The 18,936-nt window shown below is 47.9% G+C and overlaps 1 protein-coding gene across 1 annotated transcript in view; it reads left to right on the top strand.

Annotated features, from left to right (window-relative positions):
- Nucleotides 1-18,936, top strand: part of Map7 (microtubule associated protein 7) — a 116,054-nt gene that overhangs the window by 91,484 nt on the left and 5,634 nt on the right. Inside the window, exons 8-15 of the mRNA XM_051164642.1 lie at nt 4,859-4,983; nt 9,912-10,027; nt 10,254-10,543; nt 12,704-12,923; nt 16,603-16,777; nt 17,222-17,323; nt 17,659-17,709; nt 18,007-18,064. Coding sequence (XP_051020599.1) covers nt 4,859-4,983; nt 9,912-10,027; nt 10,254-10,543; nt 12,704-12,923; nt 16,603-16,777; nt 17,222-17,323; nt 17,659-17,709; nt 18,007-18,064 — 1,137 coding nt within the window. The remainder of the gene's footprint in view (nt 1-4,858; nt 4,984-9,911; nt 10,028-10,253; nt 10,544-12,703; nt 12,924-16,602; nt 16,778-17,221; nt 17,324-17,658; nt 17,710-18,006; nt 18,065-18,936) is intronic.

Genomic DNA, 18,936 nt, shown 5'->3' with positions numbered 1-18,936 from the left:
CAGTTCGTGCTTCCCTGTGTTGGTGTTGGCTTTATGCTCTTGGCGTTGTCTTCCCTTCCCATCCCCGCGCAGCATCTTATCTGGACACCAGATGCCAGGCAGGCAGGTGACGCCCCTCACTGTGATCAGATGGCCTCTGTCTGTCTGTAAGATCACTTACCTACTTTGCTTCCTGCTGCCCCTGTATCTGAACAGATGACCAAGGGTAGGAGATACAATTTCATACCACACTGTGCAGGCTTGGAAATAGATCAGGACTCCCTCACACACACACCCCGATTTAAGCGTGTAGTTCCTTCATGCAGCGGCTTCCGCCTCCTGTTCCAAGCTTCTGTATGTAATCTATGAGTTGCAGCCTTCTAAGCTCTCAGGAGTGGAGAAGGCAAATTGAAATGTGCGAATTTGTTACGTTCACTTGGAAATATACAGAACATACCTAATCCTGGATGTCTTATTGTTGCAACTTTATACAATGTAAAATATGCCAGGATGAGGCAATGAATGAAAAGTGGGTGTGATGCACCCAGCTGGTAAGACCTCCCCGGCCATACAGACTTTGAGTAGCGTCTCTGTCCTGGTGTGGGGTATAGATTTCCCAGCTCTCCCTGGCATAGTTGGCCTCATCTGTGGAAGCAACCTCGCAGCCCTCATCCTTTGCACTGAGGAAACTGCATGCCCTCTTTTGAAAAGTTCCCTTTAAAAACGCTTCGTCTCTTCGTGCTCACCTGTGGTACCTACCCAGCGGGCTAACAAGTGTCAGCTGCTCCTCGCTGTCCAGTGTGAGTCAGTCAAGGCCACAGGCCTACACATTCTCAGCGCCTTGAGCAGCAGCAGTAAGGACTTTGTGGGTGTTCACCTGTCACTCTCAGTGCTCACACTGAAGCTGGGGTTTTTCTGAGGGAAAGAGCGCAGCACCTCAGGGTGGTCAGTGTTCTACGCCAAGCAGTGAAAGCAGTCCTCGGTGCGCCGAGTCCTCGAGGCTGCTTGTCCATCCTGTTTTGTAGCTACCCCATAGTGCGTGGCCATCATGCACCTGAATGCCATGTTGTGCATTGTCTCATTCCAAAGGCAGAAACTTGTCTCTCTTTTCTGTCAGCGCTAACTCTCGGCAGTGCCTTCGCTCCGCAGTCTCGCCCTCATGCTGTTTCTTCATTTCCACTCATCTACTCCCCGCCTGCCCCTCCGTTCCTCGTTACGCTTAGTCGAGTGCTTTTTATCTGCAGATTGGCTCTTTATTTTATGACTTCTCTAGTCTATTTTCATTTAGCTGCTACGTTTCTATAATTGATTTTAGTGGAAAGCAGGACACAGACTCAGATTTAAGTATCTACTGGTATATTCACTGGATTGTCATTACCTATTGCATTGACAGAGCTTATATTTAATGAGATTTAAAGGTCTTAGTTTCTATAAAGATTTCCACTTGGAATTATGAATGCAAATATATTGTCTTTTCAGGGACATGTGCTATCACCTTTTTTTTTTTTCATGTACCTTCCTGACTATTATTTTCTCTCCATTTTAGTTTTATTTCCTACTTCATCTTATTCTCGATTGTCGTTGGCAGAAGAGAGACCTATATCTATAGCTAGGATTGCAATAGCAGTTAAGACAGCCACCCTTGTTCCTCAAGGTATTTAGAGATTGTAGGGCCCTCCCCGCCCCCCTTAGCAAGCAGCAAAGCTCCGGTTGGAAACCCCGGTTCACACTTCCCATGTGCAGTCACTGCTCTGGGTTGATTCCCCCCCCCCCCCCCCCCCATGTCCATGCTTTTCCAGAACCTGCGGAATATGTGATCACTGGAGGTCAGGGTTAAGCAAGTCAGACATTGTAGATGAACATGGTATCCTCCAATCGATGTTAGCATCTACTGGTCCAGCTTCCTGCTCTCCGGCCCCACGCCCCCAGCTGCATTGCCTTCCCCACTGAGGCCCAGGATGGGTTAGGGCAGTGTGCCTCTGAGGGCCGGGAGAAGGGGAAGACTGCTTGTAGTCACACTACACGGGACATGGAGTGTGCTTCGGGGTGGAGCAAAAAAGCTCTTACTTGTTTCTTCAGAAGAATGAGATTATCCAATTTGCAGATTTCAGGTTTTCAGTGGTAGATATTCAGAATTTAGTGTCCTTGGAATTTTTAGTGTTTATTTTAGCCAGAAAGTGGGTTGTTTTTTTTTTTTTAACAATTAAAGTTGAGGATTTTTAAATAGAACACCACAGGTAGAGTTAAGGAGTAAACCAGATATAGTAGGGCACCGTTAATCCCAGTACTCAGGAGGCAGAGGCAGGTAGGTCTCTGAGTTTGAGTCCAGTCTGGTCTACATAGCAAATTCCAGCATAACCATCGCCACATAGCAAGAACAGAATGTTTTCTGCCTGTATTTAATGCTTTTTTTCAACACGACAATGAAGAATAAACCAAAAGACATGCTGAGATTGGATTGCATCCTGGATGGTCTCAGCAAATATTCATGAAGTTGTTCACTATAAGTGATGGGAAAGTAAAATCATCTTTACGTTTCCTTTCGTTTTCAGTATCAGCCTTGACCTCAGAGCAGGACTGTTCTCTGGAGTTTATTGATCCTTGAGCAAGGCTAATGGCTCTGGTTCTGCCTGGGCACCATGCGCCTCTCCTCCTGATTAGTAACCCGCAGAAATGCCCTGTGTGGGCCATGGTTTCTGTGGTGTGTCTAATTGACTTGGAAGAGTTTTGCATTAACGAGCCCTCTCCTTGTCTGGGAAATGAAAGGCCCTTGTGATACTTAAGGGGAAAAGTTATTTCCCAGTGTCTTCCTTTGTGGTCACCACAAGCAAAGGCAAGAGGGCCCTCCTACCTCAATGTACAAAACTTCTGTTTACCATTGAAGGTCAGAAGAAAAACTTGGTGTCCAAGCTCATGTTCTTATAAGGAGAACTGAGGAAATGGCAGTATTTCGGGTTACTGCAAATAAAGGCCATTTTTTTCCAGATATATAGGAAAGGACAGTTCAGCCCCGAGTCCCTTTGCCACCTTCACCATTCGGTGTCAGGCAGAAGATCCCTGAGAGTGGGGGTGATGGCGTTCCACCTATGCACAGTAGAGATGGAGTGCAGCTCAGTGACTCTCGTAGGTTCCACCCCTACGGAGAAACACAGAAAGATGTAATGCGACACAGCTTTCTGTATGCAAATAACACATGATTTTAAAACTTAAGATTACCCTAAACTTAGTAATTTTGAGTTTTTATCAGTACTGTTACATTTAGCTACATATAAGGTTTTTTTTTTTTTACGGTTTTGCCTCAAAGTTGGATGTGGCAGTGCACACTTGGTTTTTTTTTTGTTGTTGTTTTTGTTTTTGTTTGTTTTTTTTTTTGGTTTTTCGAGACAAGGTCTTTCTGTGTAGCCTTGGCTGTCCTGGACTTGCTTTGTAGACCAGGCTGGCCTCGAACTCACAGCGATCCGCCTGCCTCTGCCTCCCGAGTGCTGGGATTAAAGGCGTGTGCCACCATGCCCGGCAGCAGTGCACACTTGTAACCCCAGAAATTGCCACAGATTCGTGGTCAGCCTGGTCTACATAATGAGTTCAAGACTAGCCCAGACAGTACAAATGCACAAGCCCTGTCTCCGAAAGCTAAGACCTGCCACAGGAACTAGATTTGCATAAAGTAATTTTATAACCTGGCTCAGGTATACGCCATTATCCTCAGTAAGCATGTTTGCTTTATTTTTAAAGGAAAACAAGATTTTTTTATGGGATCTGAAATTCTGGCCCCTGTGCAATGTTAAATATATTTCCTTAAATCCATTGTTGCATAGTAACTTGATAAATGTCAAGGATCCTTTAAAGGGGGGTAGTCAGAAAAAAAAGTTCGGAGGCTGGAGAGGTGGCTCGGAGGTTAAGAGCACTGACTTGCTCTTCCAGAGGTCCTGAGTTCAGTTCCCAGCAACCACATGGTGGCTCACAACCATCTATAACATGATCTGATGCCCGCTTCTGGCCTGCAGGTGTACATGCAGGGAGGACACTGTATACATAATAATAAAGAAATCTTTTTTTTTTTTTAAGTTATGTTCTTAGTAAGACTGTAACTGCTACCATGATTTAGCCACAGTTGTGGCAGTCCTAACACCAGTGTTCGTCTCACCATTTTAAATAATTGCATCCTGTCTCCCCATACTTTGTGGGGGACAGAAGAATGCATGGGCTTGCCTTCAAATGAATAAAGTGGAGGGGGTTTTTGTTGTTGTTGTTGTTGTTGTTTTGTTTTGTTTTTGCTATTATTAGCTATCCCTGTAACGATAGTCTAAATACCTTGTAGCTAAGACTTGGTCAGTCGACACTTTATGTCTCAGTTGACATTCCCCCATTGACACTTTGTATCTCAGTTGCTCTCCACTACTGGCTTCTTGACCTTGGCTCCTGAGACAGTTGTAGGCCTGTCCCTTGCTTACTTGCATGCTTCCTCACCCCACCTTTAGTTCTATTTTGGAGGTAATTAGGAAAAATCTGTGCATAAGCCAATCTTCTTATAAACACGGCGTCACTGATACAGGGTTGTAGCCGAAACATTGGTACAAGGCTGCCACTGTCCGCACTACTGTCCTCACTGTTTCTATGTCTTTAGTCATAACCGAAACAGACAGGTAGCATTATATTCCAGGTGTGTCAGCTGGGCACCTCACAGACTCACAGGTATAAGGAGTGTTGAGGAGCATGGGGCTGGGCACCTTAGGTAATAACATCTTCTCCCCACTTTTCTCTCTGTCTCTGCTCTGCTCCTTCTGCACCTGCCTCTGGCTCTCTTCGCCTGCTCCTCTGGCACTCTTGTGTGTAAAACCAGTCACCTGCACTCTAGTTATCCCCATTTGTCCTCGTTCAGCATCTTCCAGCCCCATCGTCACGCCCTTGAAAGCTGCACACTCTAGAAACACAGTGGATCGACCAAAACTCTTTGTCACACCACCTGAGGGCTCTGCACGGAGGAGGACCATTCACGGACCAGCGGTAAGTAGCAACCAGAGAAGCCGCTGTCTGGGAGTCCGTGCTGTTTCTGTGCGGAGTGGGCACTGCCCAAGCTGTACTCTAGGCAGACGGTCAGGTGACTGTGACACAGCATCCCGCCCGTCATGAACCCAGCTGGCTGTGTGCTGCTGCCCTCACTGCCTCTCCAGGTGGAGATTTTGCTCTCCCTAAACATTTGAACTTGAGGTTGAAACTGTTCTTTACTCAAGTACAAATGAGTGACCGGTCTATTCTGCTGGGACCTTTATACAAATAAGTAGTTAGAATACTTTCTAAAAGTCAGAAAGGAAGTTGCCTTTGCAGGGGGAGCGGGTCTGGCCTGCTGCCCTGACCTTTTATCTCAACCACTTCCTGAAGGTAGCTCACTCAGAACCAGATGTGGATGTCTGTCTGTGTGTACCTGTCAAAGCCCATACATTAAACCACGTGGGCACATGTACGCTGTCCCTGCTGTGAATGCAGTGAGGTCGTTTGTGTGACCGTGGGAGTCCGCCTTCATCTTTGTTTAAACTGTGAGCTTGTTTGCTGTTGTTGGAAGATACAGGCATTGTTTACGTCTTTTGACCCTAGACTTCAGTCATGATGACAACATGTCGTTGCTGGCCTGGCAGGATGAGAATGTGACCCTTGTTATAGAGGCTGGAACCTTAAAACAAACAAAGAAACAGAAACATCTTTCCAGGCAGAGCAAGTCCAATGTTTAGAGCTGACAGAGCCTTCAAAAGATTTTGCTTAGGGGCAGATTTGAGGGCTGTGAGAGTTTGGTGATTTTGCCTACAGGAAATTTTCTCATGATCCCCTTCAGGCATCTGTGCTTGATTCATAACTGAGACACACTCACAGCCCTGTAGCCAAGGGCGAACCTACCTTCGATGTCTGTGCAGTTTTACTTCATTGGCAGCTCGATGCTGTGGAGATCCTGGCTGTGGACAGAACAGGACAGTGAATCAGAACATTTAGGGTGCTCATTGGGTAGGGGACAGTGTTTACCAACGGAAAATATCTTAGAAGGCTGGCAGTTGCCAACAGAATGAAAGCTTGTCATCTTTGGTGGTTACGTGTGTCAATGTCTTCTTCGTGTCATTGGTAGGACTTCTCATTGCCTTACTATCAGATACTTAGGGGGACGCCACTGTCAGGAAAATGGCTCCTAGAGCTGCAGCATGGAACCCAGAACTGGTTATAAGATTTGAAAAGTCACCAATGATGTAGGTGAGCTCAGCATTTAGATTTTAAAGTGTCTGTGCGTAAGCAAGGGATGTGGTTCAGTGCATGAAGTGCTTGCTGCGCGAGTGTGAGGGCCTGAGTTCACGCACCAGCATAAAAGACAGGTGCGTCCTTATCCTGTAACCTCAGCACTGGGCCACAGACACAGGTAGATCCACAGGCTCGCCAGCCAGCCAGCCAGCCAGCCAGCCAGCCAGCTGGTCCAGCTGACATGGCAATCTCTGGGTTCAGTAAGAGACCCTGTCTCAAAAATACAAGGTGGAGAAGCGCTTGAGGAAAGTGTGAGCCTCTGACTTCCATCCATGCGTAGGCACTGCACACACACATGCACATGCCCACGCCAAGGCTGGAGTCGCAGAATCGAGTCAGTTCTGTGTAAGCTCCTGAGCAACCACCATACTGTTTTGCATAGCGACTGTGCTGTCTTCACTCCTGCCGGCCACGATAAGAATCCCAGTTTCTCCGCATCTTTGCCAGCACTGCTATTTTCTGTTTTGGTTTTATAATCTCCAATCTAGTGAACGTGAGTGACATCTCGTTGTGACTTTGATTTTCATCTCAACAGCATGGCACAATTTTTGTAGATGTGTTGGCAGTTGGTATCTGTGTTTGGACAGACATTGGTAAAGCCTTTTGTGTCTATATTTGCGTGTTGTTAACGATCCAGCTCAGGGCCTTGTATGTGTAAGGGAATTGCTTTTCCACTGAACCCACCATTGTCCCAAGCCCATTTTAACAGGTAAGGAATTGTTGCATCGTGGGACTTATCTCTTTATTCTAGATAATGGCTCCTGGCCAGATGGGCATAGGTTGCCTGTTCAGCCTTTTGTGGCTTTTGACCTATAGAAAAAAAAAAATGTTATTTTGATGTTCATGTGTCCACTTTTGTATTGTTGCCTGTGCTTCAGGCCCATAAATTAGTACTAGGTCCATGATATGAAACTTTCCTAGATATTATCCCCATTTTACAGGTTTAAGACGAGTTCATGTTTGTGTGTTGTGTAAAGGGAGGATCTGGTTTCATTATATCTCATGTGAATCCTTAGTGCCATGTGCTGAGTGGTCCTGCACTCTGCAGTTTCTAGACTTTATCCGGTTGGTCTGCATGCCTGAGTCTATAAACCAGCACCACACTGTTTTACCTGTTACTGCTTTAAAGTATATTTTAAAATCAGGAATGTGAGTGGTCCAGTCTGTTCTTTTTCTTATTTTGTGACATCCAGTTGACTTGAGCAGCTTGTGTGTGTGTGTGTGTGTGTGTGTGTCCTCAACATTGTGGAAAGATGATCACAGAGCTTGCTAGCCATGATCTCACACCAAGATAGAAACCTTTATGCTTTTGTACGTGGGCTGCCCAGACAGGCGGCAGGATATAGGAGAAGGACAGAGTCCCATCTGAGGCTCTCATGGCCCTGTTGGTTGAGGAAAGAGAAAGACATCACCAGCCCAGTGTCACCTTGATGACAATGACCTGCCATGGGTCCCCTCCCTGGGCTGTGATTCAGGAAACACAGATGCTCAAAGTTAGCCCCAAACGCTTTCCTGACTCTCCCGCTCAGCTCTCTTTGATCTTATTTAAGCTATACCAAAATATCTTTACTAGCCACAAGTGGTGGTGCACACCTTCAGTTTCAACACTTGGGAGGCAGAGGCAGGTGGATGTCTGTGAGTTCAAGGTCAGCCAGGGCTAAATAATAGAGAGACCCTGCCTCAAAAAAGCAGGTTTTGCTTTGACTTAACAAGGTGCACACTCAAAAGAGAAATGAACAAATAAGCAAGTATATGATGCATCTTAAAAAAAAAAAAAGCATTTTTAAAGGGAAAAGAAAAGTCTAACCTTGGTACATTAGCATCCATCCCCCTTAGGAAGAAAGGAAGGCCCTCCATCCTAGCTCCAGTGTCCCGGAGGCACATGGGCTTCTCTGTGTACCACTCAGGAGGGCCCCACCTGCCTTTGGGAATTGAGGACGGGCCGAGGGTAGCCATGCAACTGGAATGATACAGAACTGCCCCCCATGCCATAGGAAAGAGCCCCTTTGCCCTCGGTTCTTCAGTGGTAGGGACCCGACAGAGGTCTTTAATGTTTCCTACACTTGCAGCCAGGGAAGATGGGAGAAGCAACTAGAAGGAACCCAAAAGAGGAAGGAGAGCAGCATTCCCACTGCTCCTGTAGGGAAGGAGCCGGGGCCCAGGCAGCTCCTGGACAGTGATATCTACCCTGTCCCTTGTTCCCTTGCACTCAGTTTCCCACAGATGTGACCAGCCAGGCCTCTCTGCCACCCTTAACAGGCTCAGATCCTTCAGGGTTTTCTTTTGTTTTCTTTTGTTTTTTTCTTTTTCTGGCCTTTGTTCCCTCCCTCCTCCATCCCCTCTCCCTCTCTCTGTGTATCTCTGTCTCTCTGTCTCTCTTTCTCTCTCTGTCTCTCTCTCTCTGTATGTGTGTCTGTCTGTCTCTGTCTCTCTGTCTTGTTGTCTCTGTCTCTTTCTGTGTGTATGTGTCTATCTGTCTGTCTCTCTCTGTGTCTCTATGAGTGTCTCTGTCCCTGTGTCCCTGTCTCTTTCTCTCTCTGTCTCTCTGTCTCTCTCTCTCTCTCTCTCTCTACATGTGTCTGTCTGTCTGTCTCTGTGTCTCTGTCTGTCTCTGTCTCTCTTTCTATCTCTCTCTCTCTCTCTGTGTGTCTCTCTCTCTGTGTCTCTTTCTGTCGCTCTCGCCCCCCCCTCGTGTGTGTGTGTGTGTGTGTGTGTGTGTGTGTGTGTGTGTGTGTCCATAGCTTGCAATTCTTGAAACACTTATCTAGGCTTTCTCTTCTCCTTCCCTTTCTCATACCCTTCACCTCCTCCTTGTCCACGTTGACTCAGAACCTCAGAACACGTCTCTAGTGTTTTCTTCCTACATTGGCCAGATCTCAGGCTGAGTTCCCAGGCAGCCGTCAGCAGAGGACTGGTGTTTCCACTCATGGTTAGATCTTTCTCAGAAAGACTAGCCTAACCTTCCTCACTCTCCCCAAGGAGCATATATATCTATATATGGACTTGTCTACAATGTCCACATAAACGGGGGCCCATGCATCTGAAATAATAGATGTGTAAACGTTTTTAAAATGACTAAGCAATAGTATTTCCCAGAGCAGAAGAAAACGACCAAAGAATTAAAAAGTAGATTATGTGCTTAAAGATTTTTGTTTTTTAAAATGAGGCTCGTAGTGTAGCTCAGTGGTAAAACACTTGCCTTGTATAAAGCCTGGAGTTCAATCCTCAGAATGGCAAAAGGAAAAAAAAATCACAAAATTTAAAAGGAAGTGACTTTTAACATATGTGAGAGGCAAGGTAATTCACTCCAGGTAATTTTAGACAGAAAGTATAGGTGCTTTTTAAAAGCCTCACTATACTTTTTATTGTTTATTTATTTTCCTTATTTAGGTTATAATTACATCATTGCCCCCTTTCCTTTTCTTCCTTTTTGACAAAACAATCCAAGTCATCCATCAGATCTACTTTATTCGTGCCATCTTTGTACATTTAATTCCATACTGTTCAGTTGTTAGCTGACAGGGTCCTTTTCCTGCAGTGGGATGGATAGATATGACATAGTTTAGACATAGTCTTAAACAAATTGTTGGATTATCATTGAATATGATTATGTCCCTCAGAAAATCTTGATTATTGAGTTTCTCTGACCCCAGAGCCATAAAAGAGAGCGAGACCGAGAACACGGTCCCTTCCATGTCTCCTCCGGCTTCCGACGGACTCAGTCTCCATCTCATCCCAAAGCAAGAGCTCCAGCTCCGGCCCGCCTTCGGTGAGTGTGATGGAGGGGGATGGTGGGAGCGTCCACACTGGCCTTCAGGAATGAATAACAAGCTTCCTTTGAACAACAGGAAAAAGGAGCTTTGAACTGGGCCTCGTTAGGGCCTCCTTTTACCCCATAGGGAAAAATACTCATATCTAAACGCCTGCTGGGTTTCCCACTAGTGGGCGTTGTGGGTTCTGGTAAGCGATCCTGACACACCCCATTTGTTGCCTAGGCTCCCATCCAAGTCTATGCCTCACTTGCCTGGCGCACCCCGGCCAGCATCCACCTTGCCTCCAGGCTCAGTCAAAGCCGCTTCCACTCAGGCCCATCACCCATCACCTGGCAACATCCGCCCTGTCAAGAGAGAAATCAAATTGGAGGCTGAGAAAAAAGACCCGGAGAAGAGAGTTGCCAACGAGCCATCTGTAAAGGGCAGAGCACCCCTAGTGAAGGTGGAGGAGGTCACAGCTGAAGAGGGGACACCTGCAGAGCCAGCTGACGCTAGTAAGGATGGACCACCTAGTGTTCTCTCTGTTTGCCCTGTTCGTTCATACATTGTTTCATTTAAATTTCCTTTCCTTACTGGATATTTGAAATTCATATTCCCATTCTCTCTTCCTCTCTTTTTCTCCCCTACCACTCTGTATTGTGAATTCACTGTGTGGCCAAGGGCGACCTTGAGTTTCTTCTTCTTCTTCTTCTTCTTCTTCTTTTTTTTTTTTTTTTTTTTTTTTGAGACAGAGTTTCTCTGAGTAGCCTTGGCTGTCCTAGACTCACTTTGTAGACCAGGCTGGTCTCGAACTCACAGAGATCCACCTGCCTCTGCCTCCCATCATGACAAGCATGAGCCTGGCTGACCTTGGACTTCTTACCTACTGATTCTAACTCCCAGGTTGCTAGGATGACAGCTGTTTGCCACCAGGGCTGCTTTTATGAGGCCCTGGCATAGACTTGGACCTCATGCACACCAGGCAAACGCTCCAAGCTTCTTCCCAAGCCTAGTCTGTACTGTAGAAAACATTTTCAAAGAATTTCTAAAAATATTTTTTAAACTATTGCCTCCAGAATTTCTCAAACTATGAGCCCCTGGCCTTACCTCAGACCCACTGTATCAGAATATGTGGTAAAAGGGTCAAACCGCTTCCATGCTAGACTTGAGGCCCACTGCTTTAGTATAGAGATCGGCAGAGATCAGAAGGCCTAATGCTTGGCTTCTGTAAGATAACTCAGTGTTCTTTAGAAATTTGGGAGCCACCTGGAGCTAGGACTTCAGTATTTTCTTGCTGAAAATTATTTTCATACAAATATAATTCGGGTTTGAGGATGGGAACCAAGAACAAGTTAAAGTGTTAAGGGTGGAAGAAGAGCTGGGTGCTGACGTCATTCTGAAGGAGGTGATAAGGATCCAAAGCAGCAAAGTGCTAACGAAAGGCCTGGGCCTGTGTTTCTTTCTGGTCATCCTAGCTCTGATGGAGGCTGAAGCACACAGATCTCAAGTTCAAGGCCTGTCTGAGATAAAGAGTGAGTTCAAATGCAAGCTGAGCAAATCAGTGAGGCTAATAAAAGGACACAAAGGGCCGGCGCGTAGCTCAGTGGTAGCCTGCTTCCCTAGCCGGGCACAAAGCTGTAGCTTCAACCCCAAAGCAGAGGGGGCGGGGCTCGGGGAGAAAGGGCTCTGTGATTGAGGTGGACTGTAAACCTGAAAGGGAGGGTTTACGAATGAACTCTCAGATGCCTACGCCGTCATATACAGTCACGATAGTCAAGTGCCATCATCACTCATCTTCCTGAATCTAAACACCACACAACTGAATAGCTGTTGCCCCAAGCATCCTTGAGACCACACATATGGGCAGCTAGCATACCGGCCCTGGACAACACTGTTGCTTCCTCACACTCCCAGGTCTCAAGATACCTCTGGGTAGATTTTTTTTTTTTTAAGACAAACTCTCAGTATGTATCCCAGGCCACTTCCCAAGTGCTGAGATTGAAGGTGCACGCCACCACACCTGGCTGAAAAGATGACTCTTAGCAAAGTGTAGTGGTGCACACCCATGGTCTCAGGAGTCAGGGAGTCCTGGGTATGGCCTGGGTCTAAGGATGCTCATTAAAAAGGCTAAGTCGAGCCGGGCGTGGTGGCGCACGCCTTTAATCCCAGCACTCGGGAGGCAGAGGCAGGCGGATCGCTGTGAGTTCGAGGCCAGCCTGGTCTACAAAGTGAGTCCAGGATGGCCAAGGCTACACAGAGAAACCCTGTCTCGAAAAACCAAAAAATAAAAAAATTTTAAAAATAAAATAAAATAAAAAGGCTAAGTCACCAAAGCATAGACATAGTTGTAATAAGAGGCCAATGGAAAACCTCGTCCTCATCTTGCTGGGTGTAGAGCTTCCCACAGAACCAAACACGAGGCTCCCAGTGCACATTTGGTGGACATTGTTAACTGATTTAACTGACAGAGTGTAAGCTTTGTCGGGCGTCTCACTTACACATGCCCTTTTTATCACCGGTTGCTTGGCTACAGATAGACAGTTCGGTGAGACCGTGAGAACACACAGTGGTGCGTGTTCCCTTTTTCTTTGAGAATGATGGATCCCAGGCCTAGGGCGCGGGGAAAGTCAGTTTTGGTTTCATTCCTCGAGTTTCAGCTCCACTTGGTTTTCTCCTTGTGCCTATTTGTACAGCTGTTCCGGCCCCGGCCCCGGCCCCGGCCCCAGCTCCAGCTACGGACCCGGCCCCAGACCCAGCACCATCATCCACTGTGGCTGGTGGTGTTCCTAAGACTTCCGCAGGCACCACTGACCCTGAAGAAGCTACGAGGCTACTGGCTGAGAAGAGGAGGCTAGCCAGAGAGCAAAGGGAGAAGGAGGAGAAGGAGAGGAAGGAGAAGGAGGAGCTGGAAAGGTAAATGTTGCTCATGCCCTCAGACTTGCTCTGTAGCCAAAGATGGCACCAACCGGTTCCTCCTGCCTCCCCTCCAGGGTGAGGCTACACTCGTGCAGTCTTGGTTAACTCAATGCTGGTATCAGATCCAGGGTTTTGTCCATGCCAGGCAAACACTGTCAGCTGAGCTACAGCTCCAGAACTGCTTTTAAAATCAAATTTCTTCTGGATAGAAACATTCCAACAAGGATAAGAAAGGCTTAAAAGGGGTCATATCTAATTCAAGTAATTGCATACATTTTAAGTAGCCCTTCCTGTTCTCTGAAGGCTCGGAAGAGGTATGTGCGCAGGTACAGACAGGTGTGGACAGGCAGTCTGCAAATCCATAAGCAGAGTGAAGGTGCAGTTGTCAGGTCTGCTTTTGCAGCTAAGGCATCTTCAGACTAAAAGTTTCTTTACTGTCTTTGTATCACTGTAAAGCTGCCTAAGACTGATATACATGTTCTTCAGGGCTCCTGTCAGCGGGGTAAGATGTATAACTGCTCCAAAATTGCCTGACAGGCAAACGCCAGTGTGGTGGTTTTGGCAGAAGCATTACGTACAGGAAAGGCAAACCCATAACCAGGATAAGTATCTACTCCAGTAAGGATAAAGCATTGTCCTTTTCATGGAGGCAGCGGCCCAGGATAGTAAGGATGCTATCTGGTCATCCCAGGGAATACAGGTGTATCTGGGGCCCAGTGTTGGCCTCTGCTGCTGGCAGGTCTGGCACACAGCAGCAGCTGTATCCAGGTCAGCTTTGGTGAGCGGAGGCCAACGTGTCAAGCATAACCCCCACATCTCCCGCCATGCCCACCCTGTTCATGTGCCCACCGGGCAGTGACAGGAATGGCTGGGGAAAGAGACTGACTGTCCACAGGATGGGTGCATCCAGTCCCCTCAGCTGAAGTCACCTTTCGATGAGCATTTACAGGGGGCACAAGTATCTTCACATGCTCTGCCCCTACCCACAGACTTCTTCCCCAGATGTCTTTCTCATCAGTTTCCCAATCTTGCTCTTCCCAAGCCCCGACCATCCAGCCAGTACCATTGGCTACAGCCCATGAACAATTGCACATCTGGTCATCCCTCCTTCCTAACAAAATGTACAGCCATGTGTACTGCCTGAAGTTCTGCCCACTGTCTTAGTTAGGTTTTCCATTGCTGTGAAGAGGCACCATGACCAAGGCAGCTCTTATAAAGGACAGCATTTAGTTGGGGCTGGCTTACATTTTCAGAGGTTTATTCTGTTATCATCATGACGGCAAGCATGGCAGCGTGCAAGCAGACATGGTCCTGGAGGAGCCAAGAAGGCAGCTAGGAGGGGGCTCTCCTCAGCACTGGGCAGAGCTTGAGCACTAGGAGACCTCAAAGCCCGCCCACATAGTGACATACTTCCTCCAACAAGGCCACACCTCCTAATAGTGCCAGTCCCTGTGTGCCAAGTATTCAAACATGTGCATCTATGGGGACCAGTCCTGTTCAAACCACCACACCCACTCTGAGGATTTCTCTTCACCAGCATCCTTCAGGGTTGTCCCAGAAAGGAGATGTAATGCCACCAGCTATCTTGTCCACTTCTGGGTGGTGCCTGCATAACGTGTAGAACCATCAGTAAACCAGGCCCAAGTCTTCTCTTCCTCAGTCAGCTGATCATAGGACACATCCCATGAGGCCTTAGCTGCAAGCTTGGCAGCAGATGGCAATGTATCAAGAAGTAGAAACCATAGGCATTTGGGCAATTTCTTCATATAATTTGCTTGTTCCTTCACAGCCTGCTCAGGCATGTATATGATGGTGGATGGCTGCCGCGCACGTCCAGCGTTGTGACTTGGCAGGTCCAATACCATCCAGCTCATGATGGGAAGCTCAGGCCCATTGTCAAACCCACAGCAGGCCAAGAGCTGCCTTTCAAAGGGAGAACAGTTGTCTGCAGACGATGGTAGAGCCTTGTCGCAGAATCCCAAGGGTCTCTTCTGTGACTCACCTACCACTGCCAAAGGCTCCAAACAGCATCCCTATCTGCCACTGAGACCTCAAGTACCATTGGGTCTGCTGGATCATATGGTCCAAGTGGTTGAGCAGCCTGCACCCCAGCCTGGAGCTGCTGAAGAGCCTTCTCCTGCCCCAGGCCCCACAACAAAGCCACCAGCTTTCCGAGTCACTTGGTATATGGGTCAGAGTCACACACCCAAGTGAGGAATGTGCCGTCTCCAGAATCCAAACAGGCCAACTAAGCTTTGTGTTTCTTTCTTGGTGGTGGGAGGAGCCAGGTGCGATAACTTACCCCTCCCCTTAGAAGGAGTATCTCTGCACGCCCTACCATCTCCTGGTACCATCGGCTGTCTTAGTCAGTGCCATGCTGTTGTGAAGAGGCACCACGGCCACAGCAACTCTCACAGGAGAGCATTTAATTAGGGCTTGCTTACAGTTTAGGAGACTTAATCCACGCTTATCTCTGCAGCACACAGGTAGACACGGTGCTGGAAAAGTAGTTGAGAGTTCTATATCCAGCACTTGGCTTGGGCTTTTGAAACCCTCAAACCCAACCCCACCCCCAGGGACTTACTTCCTCCAACGAGGCCACACCTCCTAATCCCTCCCAAGTAGAGCCACTCCCTGATGACTAAGCATTTAAACATGAGTCTATTGGGTGAGGGGAGAGGGCGAGGAGGGAGTTGGGGTGGGGGTGGGATTCCTATTCAGACCATGCGCCTAGGTACTGTGTTCTGGTCTCAAACTGTTGTTGTGATATAACGCTCTGACCTGAAGAGGAGGAGAAGCTCATTTGGCGTACACTTCCAGGTCAACAGTCGTTCTTTGAGGAATGCTGCCCTCGGCCTTGCTCGCAGGCTTCTGCATTACCAGCCTCCATATGCATCACTGCCTGAGGTAGACTGGGCTCTGCTACATAAGTAACCATCAAGGCAACCCCCTACAGACATGCCCACATTCCAACCTGATCTAGACTGTTCCTCAAAAGTGTCAAATTGATAGCTCAAGCTAACTACAATGGTTTGCTTAATAAGGCTTGATGGAGCTGGGGAAGACCTCAGGTTTGGTTAGGGCCACCCCCTTGGCTGTGCCCACCCTTCATTCCACAGGAAGCTTACGTGGCCTGTCTTCCTCCTGACAAGACATTATCAATCTTACTGTAAAAGGTCACCTTGTGTCTGGCGAGACGACTCATCAGTTAAGAGCACTCACTAGTTGCTCTTCCAGAAGACCTGGGTTCGACTCCCAGTGACCTCGGGGTGGCTCACAAACACCTGTATCTAGTTGGAGGGGTTCAGGTGCGCTCTGCATGTAACAAGCACACACGTAGCACGTAGACACACATTCAGGCAAGATGCCCATACGCACGTAATATTTCGAATTTTGGTTTCTTGTTGAGGTACGGATGAACACTTGATGGTTTTCACTAAAAATCACCTATGCTCATGTCTCCTTTAAAGATGAATTGCAGATCCTCTGAAAAAACAAGTTGTCCCCCAAATGTCTGTGGTTGTATGCTGCTTCTGACAGATTGTTCTGGAGAGGGAGGAGGACTGGAGAACACTGTTCCGTCTCTATGGCGGAATGTGACCAAAGTGCAGATTTTTCCTGGCCTCTCTTCAAAGAAGTGTCTTCACCATGAACCTTCATTCTTGTCTTTTCCCAGACAAAAGATAGAGGAACTGTCCCGAAGGATGGCAGAAGAGCGAAGCCGCAGGGAAGAGGAGTCACGCAGGCTGGAAGCAGAGCAGGCTCGAGAGAAAGAGGAGCTGGCACTGCGTCTGGCTGAGGAAGAGCGGGAGCGGTGGGAGAGGGAGGAAGTGGAGCGCCTGCAGAAGCAGGTGTGGGCCCTGCCCCAGACAGGGGCTGTTCTCAGATGAGAGGGATGCAAAGCCGGTGTGGGCCCTGTCCCAGACAGGGGCTGTTCTCAGATGAGAGGGGAGCAAAGCCGGTGTGGGCCCTGCCCCAGACAGGGGCTGTTCTCAGATGAGAGGGGTGCAAAAGCCGGTGTGGGCCCTGCCCCAGACAGGGGCTATTCAAAGATGAGGAGTGCAAGGCTTGTTCTGGCAGATGCTCCAGAGGGCTTTGCTCCCAGAAGATCAGGGCTGCTAAGCAGGCACAAGGCAGGTGCAGTGATCCACTGCTCCAGAAGTGGGGGCAGGGGGGGCATCTCCAAGATGAGTAAGGTGTTGCACACCCGTCATGGCTTCTGCCAGTGTGGGGAGGGGAGCTGGGTTGCAGACGAGCAAGACTAGGGATGAGCAGCGGAAGTAACTTGTTTTCAGAAAGAAGAAGAAGCCCGAGCCAGGGAGGAGGCAGAGAGGGCCCGGCAAGAACGAGAGAAGCATTTCCAGAGAGAGGAACAGGAACGCCTGGAGAGGAAGAAGGTAGGGGTCGGCGTAGGGAACCAGCATGGCTCTGCTGCTTTGGCCATGGTCTGAAGTTGGAGCCTTGGTCAAGAACAAAACATTCTACCTTTGTCCAAGAAATGGCCCAATGTATTATTAATTCCAAGAAAGCTGCCAGAGCAGTTACTCCACCACAGGAGTGAAAAGGAGGCTCCAGCGTCTGTTCATAACTCCAGTTAGGATGCAAGACTATAAATCATATCTTCCCCACGCCTTAATAATCTGCTACTTGTTCTATCGCCAGGACGGTGGGGGGTGAGGGGCGGGGGCACTTCCTGCATCTCCTCCACTCCCTTGTGTGTTCTTCCTTACAGCGCCTTGAAGAGATTATGAGAAGAACCAGGAGACCGGAGACAGCAGATAAGGTGCTGGCACGGCCTTTCCGAGCTACCCTTTTGTTCTGTGAGGCAGGGGGCTGGCATCCCTCAGGCCTCCCTGAGCATGACCTTGAACACCCTGCAGCTCCTGCCTCCTTCCCACGTGTTGGGGCTGCAGGCCTAGGCCATGCCACGCTAGCTCTCGCTGTTCTTGATAAAGCTTTTCTTTTCTTCTTTTCAATCACACCCTCCTCCCCTTAGAGATCAAACCCAGGTGTCCAGCCAGCATTCTACCACTAGGAACTTGAACTTTGAATTTTTACATTGGCTGTCTTCTCTTTCTAGAAAACCGCCGAGCAAAGAAATGGTGACATAGCCAAAGGAGTTCTCACTGGAGAAACAGGTATTAATATTGGTGAATTCGAGTCGGTTGAAATGTTGCTGTGGACATAAGAGTGGGTGGGAGGGCACTTGTTCCACTTTAAAGGCTTAAAAAGAAGAATTTTTAAAGATGTGTGTGTGTGTGCGCGCGCGCGCGCGCGTGTGTGTGTTCCCACAGAGCTCAGAAGGGGATGTCAAATCTCCTGGAGATGGAGTTACAGCTGGCTACAACTGCCTGACATGGCTGGTTTTGACTGCTGAGCCATCATCACTCCAGCCCCTAAGACCATGGTTCTCAACCTGTGGGTCTCCACCCCTTTCTGGGAATAGGGGGTGGTAGGGTCACATATCAGCTGTCCTGCATACCAAATATTTACATTGTGTTTCATAACAATAGAAGAAAACAGTTATAAAGTAGCATATAAGTAGCTACAGTTACGAAGTAGCCACAAGATAGTTTTATGGTTGGGGATCACTACAACATGAGGAAGTGTGTCAAAGGGTCGCAGCATTGGGAAGATTGAGAACCAGCAGCCCCTGTGGCTTTACACATGCCCATTTTGATAAGATCTTGTTTGTCTGTTTAGGGTTTTGCTTGAACTAGAGTCTCGTTCTGTAGTGCAGGCTGGATCTGCATTCACTATGTACCTGAAGATGGATGTGAACTCCTTCCTCAGATGCTCATGTGCTAGGGACATACACTTACCCTGCTACCCCTAGCTTAGATGTACACACCTTCAGGACTTGCATTTATAACAAGTCTTAGAAAAAAAGATTTGAACATCACTTCCTTTAGTCTTGACTTCAAAAGGGAGGTAAAATCTAAATGGTGCTGGTTACATTGTGACTTGTTCATATACTGTGGTCTTTGGGCAAATTATTGTCTCTTGGAGA

This window comes from Acomys russatus, chromosome 21 (genome assembly GCF_903995435.1).
Source record: "Acomys russatus chromosome 21, mAcoRus1.1, whole genome shotgun sequence".
Lineage (NCBI taxonomy): Eukaryota > Metazoa > Chordata > Mammalia > Rodentia > Muridae > Acomys > Acomys russatus.
This window is presented reverse-complemented; position numbering and strand designations above follow the sequence as displayed.